The sequence below is a fragment of the Amblyomma americanum genome, chromosome 1 (assembly GCF_052857255.1).
Source record: "Amblyomma americanum isolate KBUSLIRL-KWMA chromosome 1, ASM5285725v1, whole genome shotgun sequence".
Taxonomy (NCBI): domain Eukaryota; kingdom Metazoa; phylum Arthropoda; class Arachnida; order Ixodida; family Ixodidae; genus Amblyomma; species Amblyomma americanum.
The window spans coordinates 421,700,224-421,718,461 of record NC_135497.1 but is presented as its reverse complement, the minus strand read 5'-3'; the positions used below and the strand labels follow the sequence as shown (position 1 = coordinate 421,718,461).

The 18,238-nt window shown below is 44.8% G+C and overlaps 1 protein-coding gene across 1 annotated transcript in view; it reads left to right on the top strand.

The window, feature by feature from the left end:
* The window catches only part of LOC144124696 (uncharacterized), a 189,419-nt gene that overhangs the window by 135,544 nt on the left and 35,637 nt on the right, over positions 1–18,238 (top strand). Inside the window, exon 10 of the mRNA XM_077657534.1 lies at positions 15,512–15,670. Coding sequence (XP_077513660.1) covers positions 15,512–15,670 — 159 coding nt within the window. The remainder of the gene's footprint in view (positions 1–15,511; positions 15,671–18,238) is intronic.

The following is an 18,238-nucleotide window of genomic DNA, read 5'->3' as shown; positions in this document are numbered from 1 at the left end:
TAAAAATAACAAAAGGGATTTCATACACTACATACAGGGCATTTTTACAGAACAAGATCGGCACGGGGGCCGAGAGCTAACAGCAAACGCGACTGTTCTCGCAGAGCGACGTCCGGTGAGACTCCCAAAGAGTCACACCATCTCAGTCCACTGGTGAGCAGCACTCAGCTCACGGTGGGTCGGTCTCTCTGTGGGTCCGGCTCCCCTCCAATCGGCACCATTGGGGCTTATAAAGCCCGAGAAACAGTTGTCACCCAAAATGCCCAGTACAAAGCCAGCACTTATCGGCCGTCCGAGAGGTCCAACCAGCGACCGCGCAGGCCTCCCGCTTCAAGTTGGCCGCGTGCGGTGACTTCCAGGGCGAAATCGGAACCGGTGCCTCGCTGTCTAGCAACTTGCTGCACGTATGGACATGTCAATTGCCGATGCCTCTCTATAGGGCGGCGCTGCCTAGCGGCGCAGCATCTTGGCGTTTGTTGCCACGTGTGTGCTTGGTAGGGGAGGCACAAAGTTAGGTCGTGAGATTTGTGAGGCCTATCACATTGACAGAGAAGGTGATAACTGTGCAAGCACTAGTTCACTTACCTTGACCAAAAAAGAAAAAATGTACCTAAAGAACAGTTTGCCACACCTTGATTAGATTGTCTATGTATTGTTAACCCAGTGTGCGCATGCACCACCGAATTGCTTATATGTTCCTTTATGTTCAGTAAACAACTCAGTTGATGTTTAGCGCTCGTCCTGTCTACTTCTATGTCTGTGTCTTTGTTATATGCGCTAGTCTTTTAATTCATGATGAAACACCAACTAGCCCAGCTTTCCGCCTTGATTGTCAAGAGAGCGTTAGGGCCTTGGTGCCTTGCGGCGCAGCACCGGGCTTGTCCAAAGGTCGTTAATAATAATCAATTAATCAATCAATCAATCAATACTAATTTTTCGGTGCCCAGGAACAACCCATAGGTCTTAGTGCTGGCACACCATTCACACGCACAAAAATTTAAATTTATTTCACTACAAAGGGAGACAATAATAATAATAATAATAATAATAATAATAATAATAATAATAATTTTTTATTCACAAGTCTACAAATACAATCACAGATACCAGACTCGCCTAAGAAATCACATGTGTCTTGTCACTCGAAGCCTGTCAGTCGACAGCAAGTCTCGGCCGCAAAAATTGGCGATTTTTGGGGGGTGAGAAAAATAGAAAAAAGGTAGAAACCGAAAAGTTTCACAATGGCACAGAAATTAATGTGTACAGCACAATCATTATAAGTGCAATTTTTTTTAGCTTTATGCAATATCACGTACAGACTCACAGTAATTAATTTCAGGGGGAAGAGCATTAAATATATCTGGAACATAATAAGCTCGACTATATTTACCAAATCTGGTCCGTGTGCGAGGAACTGAAAATGCAGGCACATGATGTAAAGGCCGGGGAAGCACAGTGGGGACTTTAAATGTATCGTTCCAGAAATGTTTTAGTACAACGGTATGGACAAAAAGGGATCGAAAATTGGGCATCCTTAGCATCTGAAAAAGGTTCACATTTTGCGGAGTACACACATCGTAACACTTTTTAACATGTATTTTAACAATCTATTTACACGTTGATGCCAGATACCAGAACAATGAACAAAAGTTGTGATTCCATACCTGAGTACACTGTAGGCTAAGGAATGAACCTATAATTTCCGCACCGAAATTGGTAGAAACATCTTAGTACGATACAACAAACAGATGACTTTACGAAGTTTTGCACATATGTAGGATAAGTGAGTAGAAAAAAGAAGACCGGAATCAAACCAAACCCCTAAAAATTTTACAGAATCCGAAAACTGTACTGGAGGGCAAGAACAGTTCATACATCGGGATGAGTGTAGATAAAGGGGGTAAGAAAGTGACACACTCTTGAGTGGGCTGCGGAAGCAAACTAACTTTGATTTAGAATTATTAATGTCCATTAAATTCATATCAAACCAATCTATTATTTTCTGACGCAATTTGAAGCATTGAAAATGCGTTAGAAAAGTTCACGTGAGTAGCTACAAGTGCAGTATCATCTGCATATTGAAATAGTTTGCAAGTAGGTAGCACAGTACACATGTCCTTAACATATACAATACAAAGTAAGGAAGACAGTATGGAACCGTGCGGTACACCGGCCTTGACAAAAACACGGGGGCTGCCGATATTTGAAATAGAAATATGCTGGAAACGATCTGTAAGGAAGTTTTGCAACAACCTAAGAAAAGGACCACGAAAACCTAAATTGTAGAGCTTATCCAATAATATAGCATGACATACCGTGTCAAACGCTTTTGCGTCATCCAGAAAAAGTGCACATGATACGAGATTTCTTTCTAGTGAAGAAAACAAGTGGCCACTTATTTGTTCTAGCAGGGCTTGAGTGCCTCTTTTTTCGATAAAACCGTACTGACAATCGGAAAACCCCCCGATTTGGAAACAAAGCTGTTCATTACTAAGAATACGTGTTTTTCTAAAACTTTCGCTAAACTAGGCAGGATGGAAATGGGGCGGTAATTATGCACACTTTGCATCGCCACATTTAAAAAGAGGCCGCACAACGGCTGTTTTTAAATGTGCAGGAATGCTTCGGCTTGCAGTTATCCCGTTTAGGATTTCTAACAGGACTTTCTTCAAAATGTCGAAATTCCTGTAAAGATCAAACATGTGTATTTTGTCGACTCCTGGTGATTGATGCCTGCCGAAGCTGCCTAATAAAGAGTAAAGTTCTTCTTCCGTGATAGAGGGAAGGAAAGCAGATTCAATTACCGGATTACTTGTGCTAACAGTGGAACACGAACGCTTCGACGCCCCAGAAAACTTAGCGAAGAATTGGTTTAAGTTGTTAACGACTGTTGATAAATCTCAATCAAAATTGTTTTGCACATCATTAGTCGAATTTGAAGGTAAACCTCTCACCTCATATATAAGAGAACATATTTTCTTGGAATTATAACGAGATTGATGAAAGCGGTTTCTATTGTACAAACGCTTGGCCGCACGAATGAGTGCATTTACTTTATTTCGAGAAGTTCTAAATTGAGCACGCAGAGCACTATCACTAGGCGAACGTCTCCAGCGTTGCCATAGTAGGTCTTTTTCTTTGATAGCGGACAAAATCACACTGTTTATCCATGGTTGATTCGAGCGGCGTTGGCGGACATAAACTTTCTTTTCACTAGATTTGTAAATAGATTCTATCGAGCATGAAAATTTCTCGTATTGTTCAGACCTGTCGGTCGTATTATTATTATTATTATTATTATTATTATTATTATTATTATTATTATTATTATTATTATTATTATTATGAACGCCCTTTGGACAAAGGACGTACGCAGGAGAATTTTTGCATTCTCCTGTAGAATTGGAATCCGGGCTGGTTGTCCGGGTACAACAGCATCCTCGCCATCAGATAAATAAGGCGCCGGGAAGACGAGCCGCTTCCACGTGGCTCTGAGGCCAGGTGCGCACGTTCGTCAGGCTCTTCCAAGTTCACGTCCACGATCCGGAAGCCAGGCAACTTCACGTGCCTAGGTCCCACTCGCTGGTCCTGGATCTCTGCTCACATCGTTGTCGCCAAGTCACCTAGTCGAGATCCGCTCGGGTCGTTCCGATGCCCTTGCCTCTCGCCACTGGTCATGGTTGGATTTTCTCCAGCTTGCAAAACCTACCGGCAAAAGACAACACCCAACACGAGCAGGTGCCCTCTGTCTCCCGTCAAACACCAGACAAAGCCATAATTCAAATTAACCTAGCTGAATTGCTATCCCTATTTTTGCTCACGCTGCAACAAGAAGCAGGTGTACGATCTGGTACACAAGGCTCAAACAACCATTTTGCAAATCAAAGACACACCAAAATAGCATTAACAATGTATAATCAGCAATAATAGTGAAAAAAGAATGGTCCCCTTGAATCACTTCAAATGAAGTCTTTGGGACGGCCACTCCATCAGCCCACCCTTCCCCTGATTAGTTACGCCTCTCCAGGACATGTGCCCAAAGCCAAGGAAGCGCTTGGCAAGCTTAAGATGAGAGGGGTGTTTCCTCCTCTTTCGGTTCCCTGCACGACTCCCATAGGGGTAGTTGCGTGTCCCTCTCCCACTCGCGCGTGCTCTGCTGCTCCCTTTTGTCTGGTCGCTGAGCGCCCTTCTGTGTAGCCCAATCTTCTCGTCACTGGTCATAGGACTACTCCTGCCGTATTCCAACAATGACGCAAGTGGCTTTCGCATTGGAAAGGCATGCTTGTTCAAATTGGTTTTCCTGCGATGCCTGGAGATTCTTGAAGGCCGCGGTGCCAGATTCGCGCAGTTACGCGGTTGGCTGGCCCGCAAACATACAAGTTTCATGACCCGTACCTTTTTCTTTTTAGCGCTACTATGCAAATTAGTTTTCTTTGCGCGCTGTCGCCTTTTCAAAGCTTCCTTGCTGCCGGCCCTTGGCGCAAGCATGAAAACTTAACCCGTTAATACCCAAAGGCTCGCGTTGCAAATCACCCTGTGCCCTGTGCTCATTGCCAGGTAACAGGTTTTCGCGAAATTCGGACACCTGTGCGATTTTCTCTAATCTCGGTTATTTACTTTCTGGCAATCTGTCGCGGGCCGTTGAAACTCTGCCGTCATCTATACTCAACGACCCTTTCTCAAGTGTCTGACCAGTTGCGTTCTGATGAGATTTTCCCTAGCCTATCTGACCCTGAGCTGCCTAAGTCTCGACCCTCCCTTTCAAAGCGGCATGGCTCTGTGGGCTTGAAATTTGCTGGTGACACAATTCTTGGTTGTCAGCGTGCCCAACGAAACCATCGCTAGTTTCTTTGTTACAGTTGGCGGTGCTGCAACCTTTTGCCTCTGCTTTGGAGACGCTAAGAGATCCAGCTGCGTTCATCTCCTCTCCAGTCTCAGTGAGCGAGACTGCGGAGATTTCACTGTCGTCCGATGCTGTAGGTATCTTATCCGAAGGTAAAGAGGATTCTTCAGTTGGCGAATGCGGCGCATCTCCCACTGATACAGCCGCAGCTACATCTGCCAAGTACGGACTACCTTCCTTTGTGCCGTACCCGCAGGGCTGATCTACAGCTACGCACTCTACTTCTTCGCCGCCGTCGTTTATTGAGCGATTTTTCTGCTGCTCGCGAATCAGAGTTTCCCTTTCAACTGCGGCAAGCTCTTGCCAGCTGGCGGGAACAGGAGCGATTGTGGAGCCCTCCGTTACCTAACTGTGGCGACATGTCTATATCGCGGCTAGTAATGCACGTAACATTTCCAGTTACATCCAAACCACTATCGCCCACGCCAGCTTCCGAGCTCTGCATTTCCTGTATCGGCTCGCCACTCAAGTTACCGTGATCGGCCCTTGTGGCGCACCACTGTTAGCTCACCGACGCAAAATCGAGCTCCAACTCTTTCAATTTAAGCTGGTGCTCTCTAGTCGCCTGAAGCTCCCGCATTTCCTCTTCGCGGAGTTCCTTCTGTTTACTTTCCTCCTCATGAAGGTCCTTTTCTTTCTTTTCCTCCTCGCGACGTTCATTCTCTTTGACATCAACCCAGGCCTCTTAAGCTTCCTCAACCGCTACGTCCTCAGTCCTCATGACCTCAAGGATTGCATGCTTTCTCTTTGTTGCCCGCAATTCAATGCCCAACTCCTCACAAATATGGAAAAGGTTTTTGACCTTCTACCTTTCCATCGTTCACACTGGCCTCTTGCTGTTTACCCTTTTAAAATAAACTTCCCGAACGCTACTATAACGCTACTAGTAAGACATCCGCAAGTATTTAACATAGAGCCATGTTTACCCCCTCAGCATCCCTTGGTTTTCAAAACAATCTCACTAGGCTTGAAACACACAAGGTTAACACAATACAACACCAAATCCTTCTCTAAGGTACTATAACCTGCGTCAGAGAATGTCTGGCGTTTGAGGTAAACTTCAGGCACTCATCGCGCCGAGGTAGCTGATGCCGGTCAATCCCGTAGCTGCCATCCAATGTTGTGCCGTAGAGGTGGTGCCGTAGCAACAGCGCTACCGTGAGTGAACCCTGGTGAGAATGTGTGTATTCTTTAGAACAGACGGGCTTGACGTCCCGTCTATTCCACGGCGCAGTGACAAAATGCTCCGCGTGTGCTTCCTTCGGATGCTTTACAACTAGCCGCCCTCACACCAGCTTTTTTGTACACAGTGATCCGTGAGAGTGCGTTTTTGCCTTGTTTTTTTCTTTTTTCTCTATCGTGGTAGAATACGGCATGCGTGGTGCATATCAATATTTACGTTGAGCAGGCGGCGCATGATGGTCGAGCTTGACAGTCTCCGAGTGTCGATGGTCCCGCAGGCAGACAAAGGCCACGCGTGATGCTCTGACTGGCGCTGGGCAACCCATCTGTGCCGGTGTGAAAGGCATCTCGTGGGCCGCTACCGGCCCCTCTTTCTCCCAAGCAATACGCACGCCCGCGCACCGAGTACTTTTGGCAACCATGCAAGGAGCAGCACACCACATGTGTTGCCATGTCCTGTACTTGCACATTGCCGCCCTATCCTTTCTTACAATCGCTCCACGTTTCGTTCCCTCTCCCTGTTGTCTCCCTGTTCTTTTATTCACGGTAGCCGCAGCTCAGGTGCTTCAGGTTTGTGGTTTATGGGGGTTTAACGTCCCAAAGCGACTACGAGGGACGCCGTAGTGAATGGCTCCGGAAATTTCGCCTACCTAGGGTTCTTTAACGTGCACTCACGTCACACAGTAAATGCCAATAATCGCTACTAGGCTGATTGAAATTCAGTTCGACCATGTAGAGGGCCAGCGGAAGGCACAAATTCAGCACGGAAAGACTAATTACTCATGTGGTGTGCTGCTGCCTCTGCTGGGGGCGCAGAGGCTCCAGCATCTGAACAATATATCAGGGAAAGAGTAAAAGCGCTTGATGCACTATGACCCACTGCTAAGGAAATTAGAGACATGAGAAATCCGAGGAACTTTATCTCCAGCTTTTCAGATCGTATCTTAACTCATGAACCCAGTTTCAGAGAATTAGCGAGCGTCCTCACGTAGCCTGGAAGGTTCTGAATAACGTTTTCGAGGTAGCAATAGGCCGATTCCGTTCATTACTGTAAATGGTTGTGAGCCCTGAGGTAAATAGGTTCCAAATCACTTTAATGATCTCTTTGCTACCGCAGCTGCTGCTGATAACGTTTCTGCAGTCACAGAAGTCCCACAAGCAAACGCTCTTTGTAGCACACTTTAGAAGCTAGCAGACGATCGACAAGTCTATGACACATTTTTGTCCCTAAAAAAACATTAATAATTAAACATCGATAATCTGCAAAAAACGTCCGTTAAATATGTATGACCTGTCATCTCGCCAATACTGGCCTGTTTTCAACACATGCTTGCAGACAGTTTTTCCCGGCCGCATGAAATGTGTAAGAATTTGGGTAATATATAAATAAGGTGGCAAAAACTTGTCAATACACTACAGGCCTATATCGGTACCTGCGGTGTCTTCTAAAGGGTTTGATAAAATTATTGCATGTCGCGTAACAAATTTTATTTATAAGTCTAGTGCCGCCAATTCGGTGTCCGAAAGAATAGGTCGACTGAAAGCGCTCTATTAGATCTTAAATAAAAAAATCTTAAAGCGCCAACTCCAAGAGCCCTTCCTGGCCGTACGCGCTCAGCGTCGGCGATCTTGGCGTACGCCAAAACCGGTCTGCGCATGCGTACTGCAGAAGACGGCGGCGATCCTCGGCGAGGAGCCGGTATCTGACCCCTTCTATATATCGGCGTCAGCGCACGGGCGCTCGTGTACGCGTCGGAAGCGGGGTCCGGTTTAGTACAATGTTAGGATTGCGGGTACATTGAACTAGATTACTGGTCTAGTGGCGCGAGCGGAGGCGCGCGGCAGCGGAGCGGCTGAAGCAAAACGCCTCTCCTCTCCGCAAGGGGCGCTACCACGTCTTTTACTAGCACCGCGCCTCTGCCGCTGTGCTGGCCGTGCAGTAGGAACGACTCAACAGTTGCTTTTTCGCGCCTCACTGCTGGTGTTGTAGGTCCTAATTCTGCGTTTGTTGACAAGCTTCATTTATTTCTGTCGCACCTGAGTGCATGGTAAAACCAGACAAATCGAATGCAAGGCTTTTAAAAGCAAGCCGACAGCTACAGGACTGCGTGCGACACTGTTTAGCGTGTCGTAACTGTTGAAGTACCTAATAGAATGTGCAGGTTTCAGTTACCTGCAGACAAGAGGAGTGAGCCAGGATCTGGGTGCACATCTTATCAGAATTGTGCGCCAGTCTTCGTTCTTGCTGCAATACCCATACCCAGCGCCTGAGCAGACGTTCCTAGTTATACTAGCCTGCCTTGCAATTAACAACCTTTCCCACTCAGTTTCTACGTTAAACCTCGAGCCTGGCATCCTCATTGCCACTTTGTACGTCGATGCAGGCCAGTAAAGCTGTCCCAGTGGCATGCAGGAGCTTGGTGATAAATTCTAGATGAAGACAATATGCGGATGCAGCAGGCGCAGCACTTAATTATGAAAATACCGCCACACCATCTACTTGCACTGTGGCATCAATTGACAGGCGGCTAATATTCTAATAGAGAAGCTTGGGTGTGTTGGTAGTGGATCATTCTTAAAACACAGCGCTAACAATTCGAGGGCGCAGAGACAATACGTAAGGGGCGATCGAAAGAAACGCAAACAAAGCGGAGCTACTATAGGCGCTCCGCTGTTCGCATTTCTTTTCATCGCGCTTTTACTTCAGTGGTAGGTAAAGGACGCCAGGGTCGTCCGTGATGCTTTCTAGGATGACTTTAATGTTTTTTCTTACCACACAGGTAAAAGCGCGACCAAAAGAAATTCCAACAGCGGAGCGCGTATACACCGGGTTGTTCGCGTTTCCTTCCATCGCGGTAGTACACACGAGCAGTCAGGTGTACGTCTCGTTTATGCGCGCTCGTACTGTTAGCGCTCTTTTCTATTGTTAGCTGCACGGTTATGTAGCAAAAAAATGGTGTCTTGAAGACAGGCTGTGAAAGCAGTCTGAATTTGCTTCTAATGACCAAGGAAGCGACAGAGAACTCAAGCCAGCCGAGTTCACTTGCATGAACGACAACGGTGAGCTTCGTCCCTCTGCCGGGCCCACTCTACAAATTGTAGCTGACCCGGAAAATACATACATGACAGGCTTTAGGCTCCTATAAAGCTACATGCAGACAGTACCCATTGTACAGGTGTTTAAGGCAAAAACAGATATCTGGCTCTCTGGCCACTGTAAAAATTGGGCAGCCGAGCTCACTGCTCTAGTGCCTAGCTATCACTACTTTTTACATAACAAAACCACCTTCTATTTTTTAACAACCTGAAGTAAAATAATCTGAGTACCGGAAAATTAGTTGGTGCTTTTAGATCTGGAAAGGACCTTTAAGGTGCAATTCCATTTCACATAATTTTCTTGTGGTTGCTCGAAGAATGTGCCTGCCAGGAAGTCATGATTTTCTATAATTTTTATTTTACAAATATTTGCATTTACAATGCAAGCGCCTTGCCTAAAATGGGCGTGAAAACGTTTTTAATCGTGGGTAAATTTTTGTGAATAAAATGCGTTTCTGAGGCCGCTGAACGCCTTCAGGAAAAGCGGAAAAATTATTTAGGGGATCACTCGTACAGTGCCCTCAGAGATGAATCACTAGGGTAGCTCAATAGCTGCATGTAAACAAAATAAGCTCAGTAAGATATGCACGTAAACAAATTACATCCCCCAGCAAAACTATGCGCATTTTATTTATTTTATCTACAAATACTGCTGTCCCGGAGGGGAGACATAGCAGGAGTGGGTACATACATTAGTAAAAACAAATAACATGGGTAGCATAGAAATAGATAACATAGAAGTATTAAAAACAGATCAACAGGTAAATTGTTAGGCAACTGAACAACGAAGTCTTCGATTGGCAATGCGCGAAGTGAGCCGTCCAATTGATTCCAAATTTCAACAGTTAGCGGGAAAAAAAGAGAATTTAAAGGAGTCTATATGTGGTTTGAAAAGAACAATGCTTAATGGGTGCTTCCGTCAAGATGCACGTGTGCTTGAGGACACAAATGAGAAGGGTGCCTGAATGCCAGATGACGTGTGAATCATCTTGTGCAGCATTATGATGCGTTCACGTGTGCGCCCATGTTCTAACGTTTGCAAAGATAAAGTGTGCATATGTGAAGAAGGTGAAAAGTTGCGATCGTACCGGCCGAAGATGAATCGTATTGCTTTTTTTTAACTTATTCTAAACGGTCAATGTCGCGCGCGTGATGAGGGGACCAAACAGTTGAGGCGTACTCCAGGATCGGTCGAACTAGTGATTTGTAAGCAGTTAATCCACATTCCTTCGTGGCATTTTTTAAGGTTCGTTTGAAATAGCCGAGATTGCGAAGTGCTTTCCCAGAAATGCTAATAATATGAGCATTTCATTTTAAGTTATATGAAGAAATAAAACCCCGGTATCTGAACTCGCTGACATGGGTCAAGTAGCTACCGTTATTACTGTAAGAGAGATGCAGCGCAAACTATGCGCATTTCGCATTGCCCTTTATCGGTAGCAGACGACATAGAGCGACGCGATTTTTCATCATCACGAAAATACTCAAAGGGGCACGGTGAAGAAAAAAGTGGCTAGGTGGTTACGTTGAAGTTAGTTGAAGCCAGTGGCATGCAGGTTTCTTAACTAGGAGCGTATTATGCACCCCCTCGTTACAACGATGCGGAGAAACATACACAAGCTCCTGAAGCAGCAGCGACAGCGCCGCTATAAAAAGTTGCAGTGGCGCCATCTTGTGGCTTCTACGCCAAAGAGAAAGCCCGCTCCCTCCCGTTCGCGCCACTAGACCAGTATTCTAGTTCGCTATAATCGCGGTGCTCTCGATGGCTCTTTTCTTCATGGCCCTTCCAGGTTCCCCGAACCTTTCTTCGCGGTTTAAGTTGTCCTTTCTTCGCCCCCAATCCCTTCTCTTCACGGCTTGAAATTCTCTCCGTCGTCTCGAGAGGGGAAGCGAGCCAGCGCCAGAAACATGGAGATGCATGCCCCTTTTCGACGCCCGTTCCGGCGTACGCGAAGAGCGCCGACGCTCGACGCGTACGCCCGGGAAGGGCCCTTGGAGTTGACACTTTACAAAGCACCAAAAACAATCAGTACACTTGGAATTTTCCTTTTTGATTGCCTTTATCATAATATTCTCATAGTTAAGCTGCAATCCTGTGGTATTCGTAGAACACCATTGGCATTGCGGAAATTCCAGCTTGCTAAAAGAGAACAGTGCATGTGTGTACATAACCAAACATCATATTTGACTTCAATGAAAAGCAGAGACCCTCAATGCAGCGCACTATGTCCGCTTTATTTAATACATATACTAACGACATTTTAAACAACGATCCTTGAGTATACATTGTTATATATGCAGATGAAATTACACTGCTCGTGTGTGGTTCTAATATTGACAAGTTATTAGTGGTATGTAATGAAGTACTTTGGATGTTGTCATATTGGTCAAAAATAAACCGCATCAAAAAAGAAATTCCTGCCAAGACGCAAGCTATCGTGTTCCCAGCAAAAATTAAACTAGCGCAGATGACTGGCACTGTGAGCTTGGGATGCGACCAGATACAAATTTTTAATGAACATAGGATACTTGGTGTGTACTTCTATTCCCACTTGGAACATGGAACACTCATGTTCATTTTCTGTGTAAAAAACTTTCATCAGTAACCGGCATTTTCTCTCGATGCCGTTCCTTCCTGCCCTTGAAAGCAAAACTGCAAACATATTTCGCTCTTTTCATTTCTGAGTTAAGATATAACTTACTTTGGGCTATTGCCACCAAGGGTAACATAAACGGTATTGTTCCTTCACAGAAGAAAATGTTCCGTTACATTGCTATTTGTGAACGCATGTTGACAACTCAGGCAGCATTTGTGTCTTATGGTTTCATTAGAGCAGATCATCTGTGCGAGTTTCGTGTATTGCACACACTGTATTTTTCATGCCCTGAAATTTGTAGACTATAAAAATATCTTGCGTCACTGGAACAGCTCAATACCAATGTGCAGACACAAAACACCAGTATATAGATAGTACCATGCATTCGCACAAAGCACAAGCTACAGTCTTTAGCCCATAACATCCGTGCCAAATTTAATAAATACAAAACCACTGTCAAGTGTAATTCAAGACAACTGCGACACTATTTTGTAAAATTACCATAACTTTGCTGTGCTCTACATAAATTAATTTCAACCTGCCTCATTAAAGGCTATCGGATGTTTGCTTTGTACTTCTTATTTACGATATCTTTTGTACGTTTTTGTAAGCACATATGTGCTTTGTGTATTGTTTTCGTCAGGAAATGTTTGCTGTATTTTTTTCTCTTTTTGTTTTGCAGCAATGAGTTCCGTCTGCTGCTTTTTAAACGCTTCCCGGGCCTTTGCCAAGCCTTATATTTGGCTTTTAGCCCAGGAATACATCCAGTCATTGATTACTGAAAAATAATACCTTATTCTGAAATATCAATCTCTCGACATCTTAAAACTGGCGTTCCACAAGGCAGAATCCCAGCCCCCATAGTGTTCCTGTACTATGTTAACGATAGTGCGCAAACAACCCGGAGTTGTCAATTTGTAATTTACGCCGATGACTGTACTCTGCATATTGCAGGACGAGATTTATCAAGTATTCTTTGCGAGGCAAGCTCTTTTTGCAGTGTGCTCCAAGAAAAGTCGCAAAAAAAACAGCCTGATAATCAACGATGCAAAAATAAAATGTGTTCTTTTGTGAGCTCGAAGGAATTGCGTCAAGGTGAAGAACACTATCAGATTAGGATCCTTTAGCATATCTTGGGATGAAGTGTGGAAACGCTTGGGATGACTTTTTAAGATTCTTTGAAAAAAACTCAAAAAGCAGTTCGTATTTTAACCTTTTGTGGGACGATAGGACACATATTTTCCACTTTGTTTCCTATATTTAAGGAAGCAGCAGTCCCACTTATGTTGTTCTCCCACCTATGTTAAGGTTTCAGTGATTTGTTTAAATATGGTTTCAGCCGCGTGTACTAGAATAGGTAGCGAGTTGAGACATTGAAACTTTGTTCTTTGTTATCGGCGTGTTGCAAGACTTTGGCTATTTTATTTTAGATATGGCAAAAACACTGAAATGGTCCCTCGAGTGATTCCTTTTTTGTTCATAGAGACAATAAATTCTACATAATAACATGCTCTTGTTCCGAAGATTTGAGATGACATGTAAAAGGAAGAAACATTTTTTTACCATCCTGAAAATCGTTGGACATTTAATCACTGAATATTCAGTGGTAACCTTGAAACATCGTATATTGAGTTTGTTTTTCGGTGTCAAATCATCAATAACCAAACATTCAGAACCGCAATCAGCAAGAAGCCCTTCGGAAAGAATATGGAGTATAAAAAAATGACCCAAAATAGTTGGCGTCTCAGATGAAGTTCGCCTCTTGGCAAAGAACAGAACCCTGTGAAAGTCAAAGAAAGGCGTAGACACCTTTGGTGTTTCATATAGAGAGAAATAGTGCGAACAAGTTCAACAACAAACGAACAAGTGCGAACAACCTCATGAAGTGGTAAAAAGAAACTCCCTGTGGAAACCCATCGAGGTCAATGGAACAAATACGTTCTATTTTATTTATCCCCATTTAGTGTCAACGGGACAAGTAGGTCCTACTTTTTTCCACTTAAATATTTTCGCTAAACTTATGAAGCTTGTTGAGAAAGCTTCTGTGCACATCATGTGCTCATGCATTCGAAAATGTTTGATGAACTTTGGAAAAAATATACGCTGTCCTATAAAGGGTTAAATAGATGCCATCATTAGTTTCCAAGTGGCGTATAAAAACTTCTTTACAGTTCATTAATTCATTCGAAGCTTAATACTCGCTCATATGAGAAAACACGACGCCAAAGGACCTACAAAGCTTAGTTCTAGCGCAAAAAAAGCAGTGCGATCTATTGAAAATGTTGCCTGCGTAGAATACCTTCAAAAGTAAAAAAAAGGATTAAAAGCTACTGATATATATAGCTACAAGTTAATCATATACTACAAGCGAGCAATCAGGGGAAAACTAGATATATTCTTAAGCCACGCAAACTTAGAGAACGCACGCACCGTTTACGCCTATCGTCATCAAGACCAGGGAACATTCCTTTTCACGTCGATAATATGGTAAATAAAGTATCACGCCCAAATTACCAGGCATTCTTTAACGCTTCCAATCGGAAGACGTGAATTTGGAAATGCATACAAACAGCCCCATTTGGGAGCTGTTCTTGTAACATATTAAACATTTGTGATGGTTATGTATCTAATAATTGGGGATAATTTTTCACCTCATTTATTTATTAGTATTTTCGTATTTAGCTAAGGTTATTATTTTTTGAAATTGCTTGCATGTTCAACATCTTTTAAAATTTATAATGTATAATTAAAGAACAAATATGTAGCGCGTGAAGGAGTCTTTTTTCTTGTGTAATTTAGGCAGCCCTGCTTTTTAGGAAACGAAGATATTTCGCTTTTCATCCTTTAACCTCTATTTCTTCTTTGAGGTGTGACTTTGCAACTTTAAATTTATAGTCTAGTAAGTAGTCTTGCAATCCTGGAACTTGAAATATGCAAGCTGCCACTTTTGCCTCTGTGGGGGGGGGGGGGGGGGGGCGTTGTCAAGCAGGGCTCAAACAGCTTTTTCTTCATGCTACCTTTTCATACCTTGTGTAAAATATATATAAAAAGTTCTGGTTCTCATTTCAGTGCGTCTTTCGTTTTTTGCTATGCGTCCACTCATAAACTTTGTTCGCATAAGGTGGTCGTCCTTCTGCAGGACAAGTGAAGGTAGTTCGGAGTAGTACATGTGACTGCGAGACTATATTAAACATATAGCGCTGAGGCAGCACATAGAGGACATAATGGGATGGACGCAATCGGCGTACACATAATTTGCGACAAATTTGGAACATTAATCGTCCTGGACTGTTCCTATATAGTCTATGATATGTGGGTCTTTCTGTCACATTGCAGTGTCTGTCGTATTGCAGTCTGTTGTATAGCAGTGACCGAATTAATTCGAGCACATGAGGTTCTTTAATGTGCACCGACATTCTGCTGCACACGGGCGTTCAGTAGTTTTTGAGTGGTGGTTTACGCGAAAATGTTTCGTAGTGTCGTGCAATGTTTGCCATACACCATCCAAAAGCATGTCCATGTTGTCGAAAATGCCATTCAGGCCATCGTATAGTACCCTTTACCGGAGCACAGTCGCTAACACTGCAGCCAGTAGTTTCCTTTATCTCTTTCGATTGTTTCTTTCTGCGCTTTGAAAGTGAACAAAACAGTAACACTCCTTCTACGATGAAACCTGCATGAACTGACGTCTTACTGCCATCGCCATTGAGCTGCGTGTGTTGGCTAACTGCAGTGCGCGCGGGGCTGGCTGCGTGGCCAAGCGTGGTGCGGTCGGCTGGAACCGGCGGGTCCGCGTGCTAAAGCTAGAGGTGCCCGTCAGGCTGCGGCGAGGAACTGCAGGCCCCAGCGGCGCCTGTGCCCCTGCGGAGGCTGCCGCGAACATCGCCAACAGGTGCGTCGAGGCTTTTTTTCCTTATCCACTGCGCTGGATGAAATCCACGTGGCCCGTATTGAATTTTTGATTGCACTGGTAAAAACGAGAGTTCAGAGTCAACCATGGTCTTCCTTTTTCTTGTTCGCAATGTTACCTCACACCCCTGTATACTAAAAACTGAAATTAACACACACACACACACACACACACACACACACACACACACACACACACACACACACACACACACACACACACACACACGCACGCACGCACGCACGCACGCACGCTCGCTCGCTCGCTCACTCACTCACTCACTCACTCACTCACTCACTCACTCACTCACTCACTCACTCACTCACTCACTCACTCACTCACTCACTCACTCACTCACTCACTCACTCACTCACTCACTCTCGCTCACTCACTCACTCACTCACTCTCGCTCACACTCACTCACTCACTCTCGCTCACACTCACTCACTCACTCACTCACTCACTCACTCACTCTCTCTCTCTCTCTCTCTCTATCTGTGTGAATTCTGCATGTCTTTATTTCAGACCTAGCAGTCTCAGCCCGTTTCCACGGTTTCGCGGTGTCGTAAGCGTCGGTGATGTCGACAGGAAAGCATCGTAAGGCTCCCCGCGATAATTCACAACCTGGTGCACGCAGCTCGCATCTCATGCCTCGTTCTTCATTCGTCGTCATCGGTTGGGGCGGTTTTGACCGCACTTTGCCATCCACCTCGCGAAGCACAAAGAAAGGATCATCGACGTCGCATCCGGATACTTCACTCTTGAAACCAATACAATGCAGTCGAGAAGATCACTAAGCAGGTGCCTCACTCCAAACCTCAGCCGCAAGTGGCGCGTAAAAGCAATTACGTCCATTAACATGCATTTCTGTAATCACAAAGAAGACAAAATAAAGATGCAAGAAAGGAAGCTCCAGTTAGTGAATAAAGGCTGTTTCAAAACGCAATACTGCGCATTCTAGTCGTTGGACACTTAACCATGACACTATCATCACAGGAGCCAACACCAAACTCCTCACGCATTAGGTCATCATGTCTTCACTTATTTCCAGAATCGACTCTTTCCTTTCGAGTTCCTAGGTTTCAGGAAGCCAGCTGAGTGTCTTCCAACGACACAAGCTTCCCGACTACAGACCGTAGTCTGGAAGCCTTATTCGGACTTCGTGCTTGTGTGCCAGCTAGACTCATGATGAGCTGCTTAGCCTCGATTTCCCATTTTCTCTGGATGGACTATGATGCCGAAGCTTCGATGGAAAGCTGTCAGAGACCAATCTTCAAATTTTACGGTCGAGGGCACATGACGAGACCTCATCTGCCACGATAAAAACAAAGCGGACGGCGCCGATTTGCGGTTCTGCAGGAGTGTTCTTGTTCTGTGTATTCCACAACTTCTGTGCGGCTACATTAGGGAGCAACAATTCGATATCGATGATGGTGTTTCGTAATGTGGGACCGGATGGCGCACTCTGGCAAAATAGTTAATAGCTTTTGACTGGCGAGTCACGTTGAAAATTGCACCGGCGACAAGTCCTAGTCACGCTTCTTCGTGGATGTCATCGGTGAATGCCGACCCACGCGACGTTTCCGGGAGTGGGCGGCACATCTCGTGGATGGACCGTCGTAGCTCTGTGCGTATCGCGCCTCGACTGCGGACGGGATATGAGAAAAAGGGCGCGATGTATAGATATGTATGCGACTCGGTGGGTGCGTAAGTGGGTGGGTGTACGGATGGGCGGACGGTGTTGGCTCAAGCCACCTAGCCGTGAATTGTGAAATTTTACTCTTGTCTTAATTTTAGCCACCAATCAATGTCCTTCGCTTGGTTACTTCTACCCGCTTAAAGCCTACATTTCCTTCACTGTCCATAAACCCCAATGCTTTGGTTATAAATCAGCCCTACTGCTTTCTATTGTAGGGTGCAGCCATTTAGGGAAAAGGTATCAAGTCTTCAGCCGTTTCCTCCTCCCCTTCGCACGCAACGGACAACGTGGCTATCTCGTGGTACCTGACTGTACGTATATGTCTTAGTCCGCAAAACTTCCGTCCTGGCCTCAATTAAAAAATAGCTTCCCCTACAATTATCATAGATATTTTCATTGGCAATTTCATGCTTATAGGTCCTGTATGTTCCCAGTGCTGATTTCGTTAGCATCCCTGTTTTCCACAGAGCTCTCTCTGTTTAACCTTTTTCTTAACCTATAATTGCTGATTTGCCCGCCCCTACTGCTGTCCAGATATTTGCTTGTCAGTTTTCTAGTTCGCTTTCTCCCTTTAGTGCCAACATTCCTAGCCCACTGCTTTTCCCCCGTTTTTCTCTATCGCACCTCAATTGCTATCTAACTGCTAGCTTCCCTGCTCTCGAATGACGCCCATACCATATACGCCTGTAACCCCTGATTTGGTGTATTGCCATGCGCTGCCAATGCTAGCCTCCCTACGCCGCGTTGTTTGATGCACAGGACCGCATTGCCGAAAGGCAGACTAGGAACCATCACCACTTTCCAGATTCCTCTTACCATTTCATGCCTATTGTAATTCCATTGCCCTATTT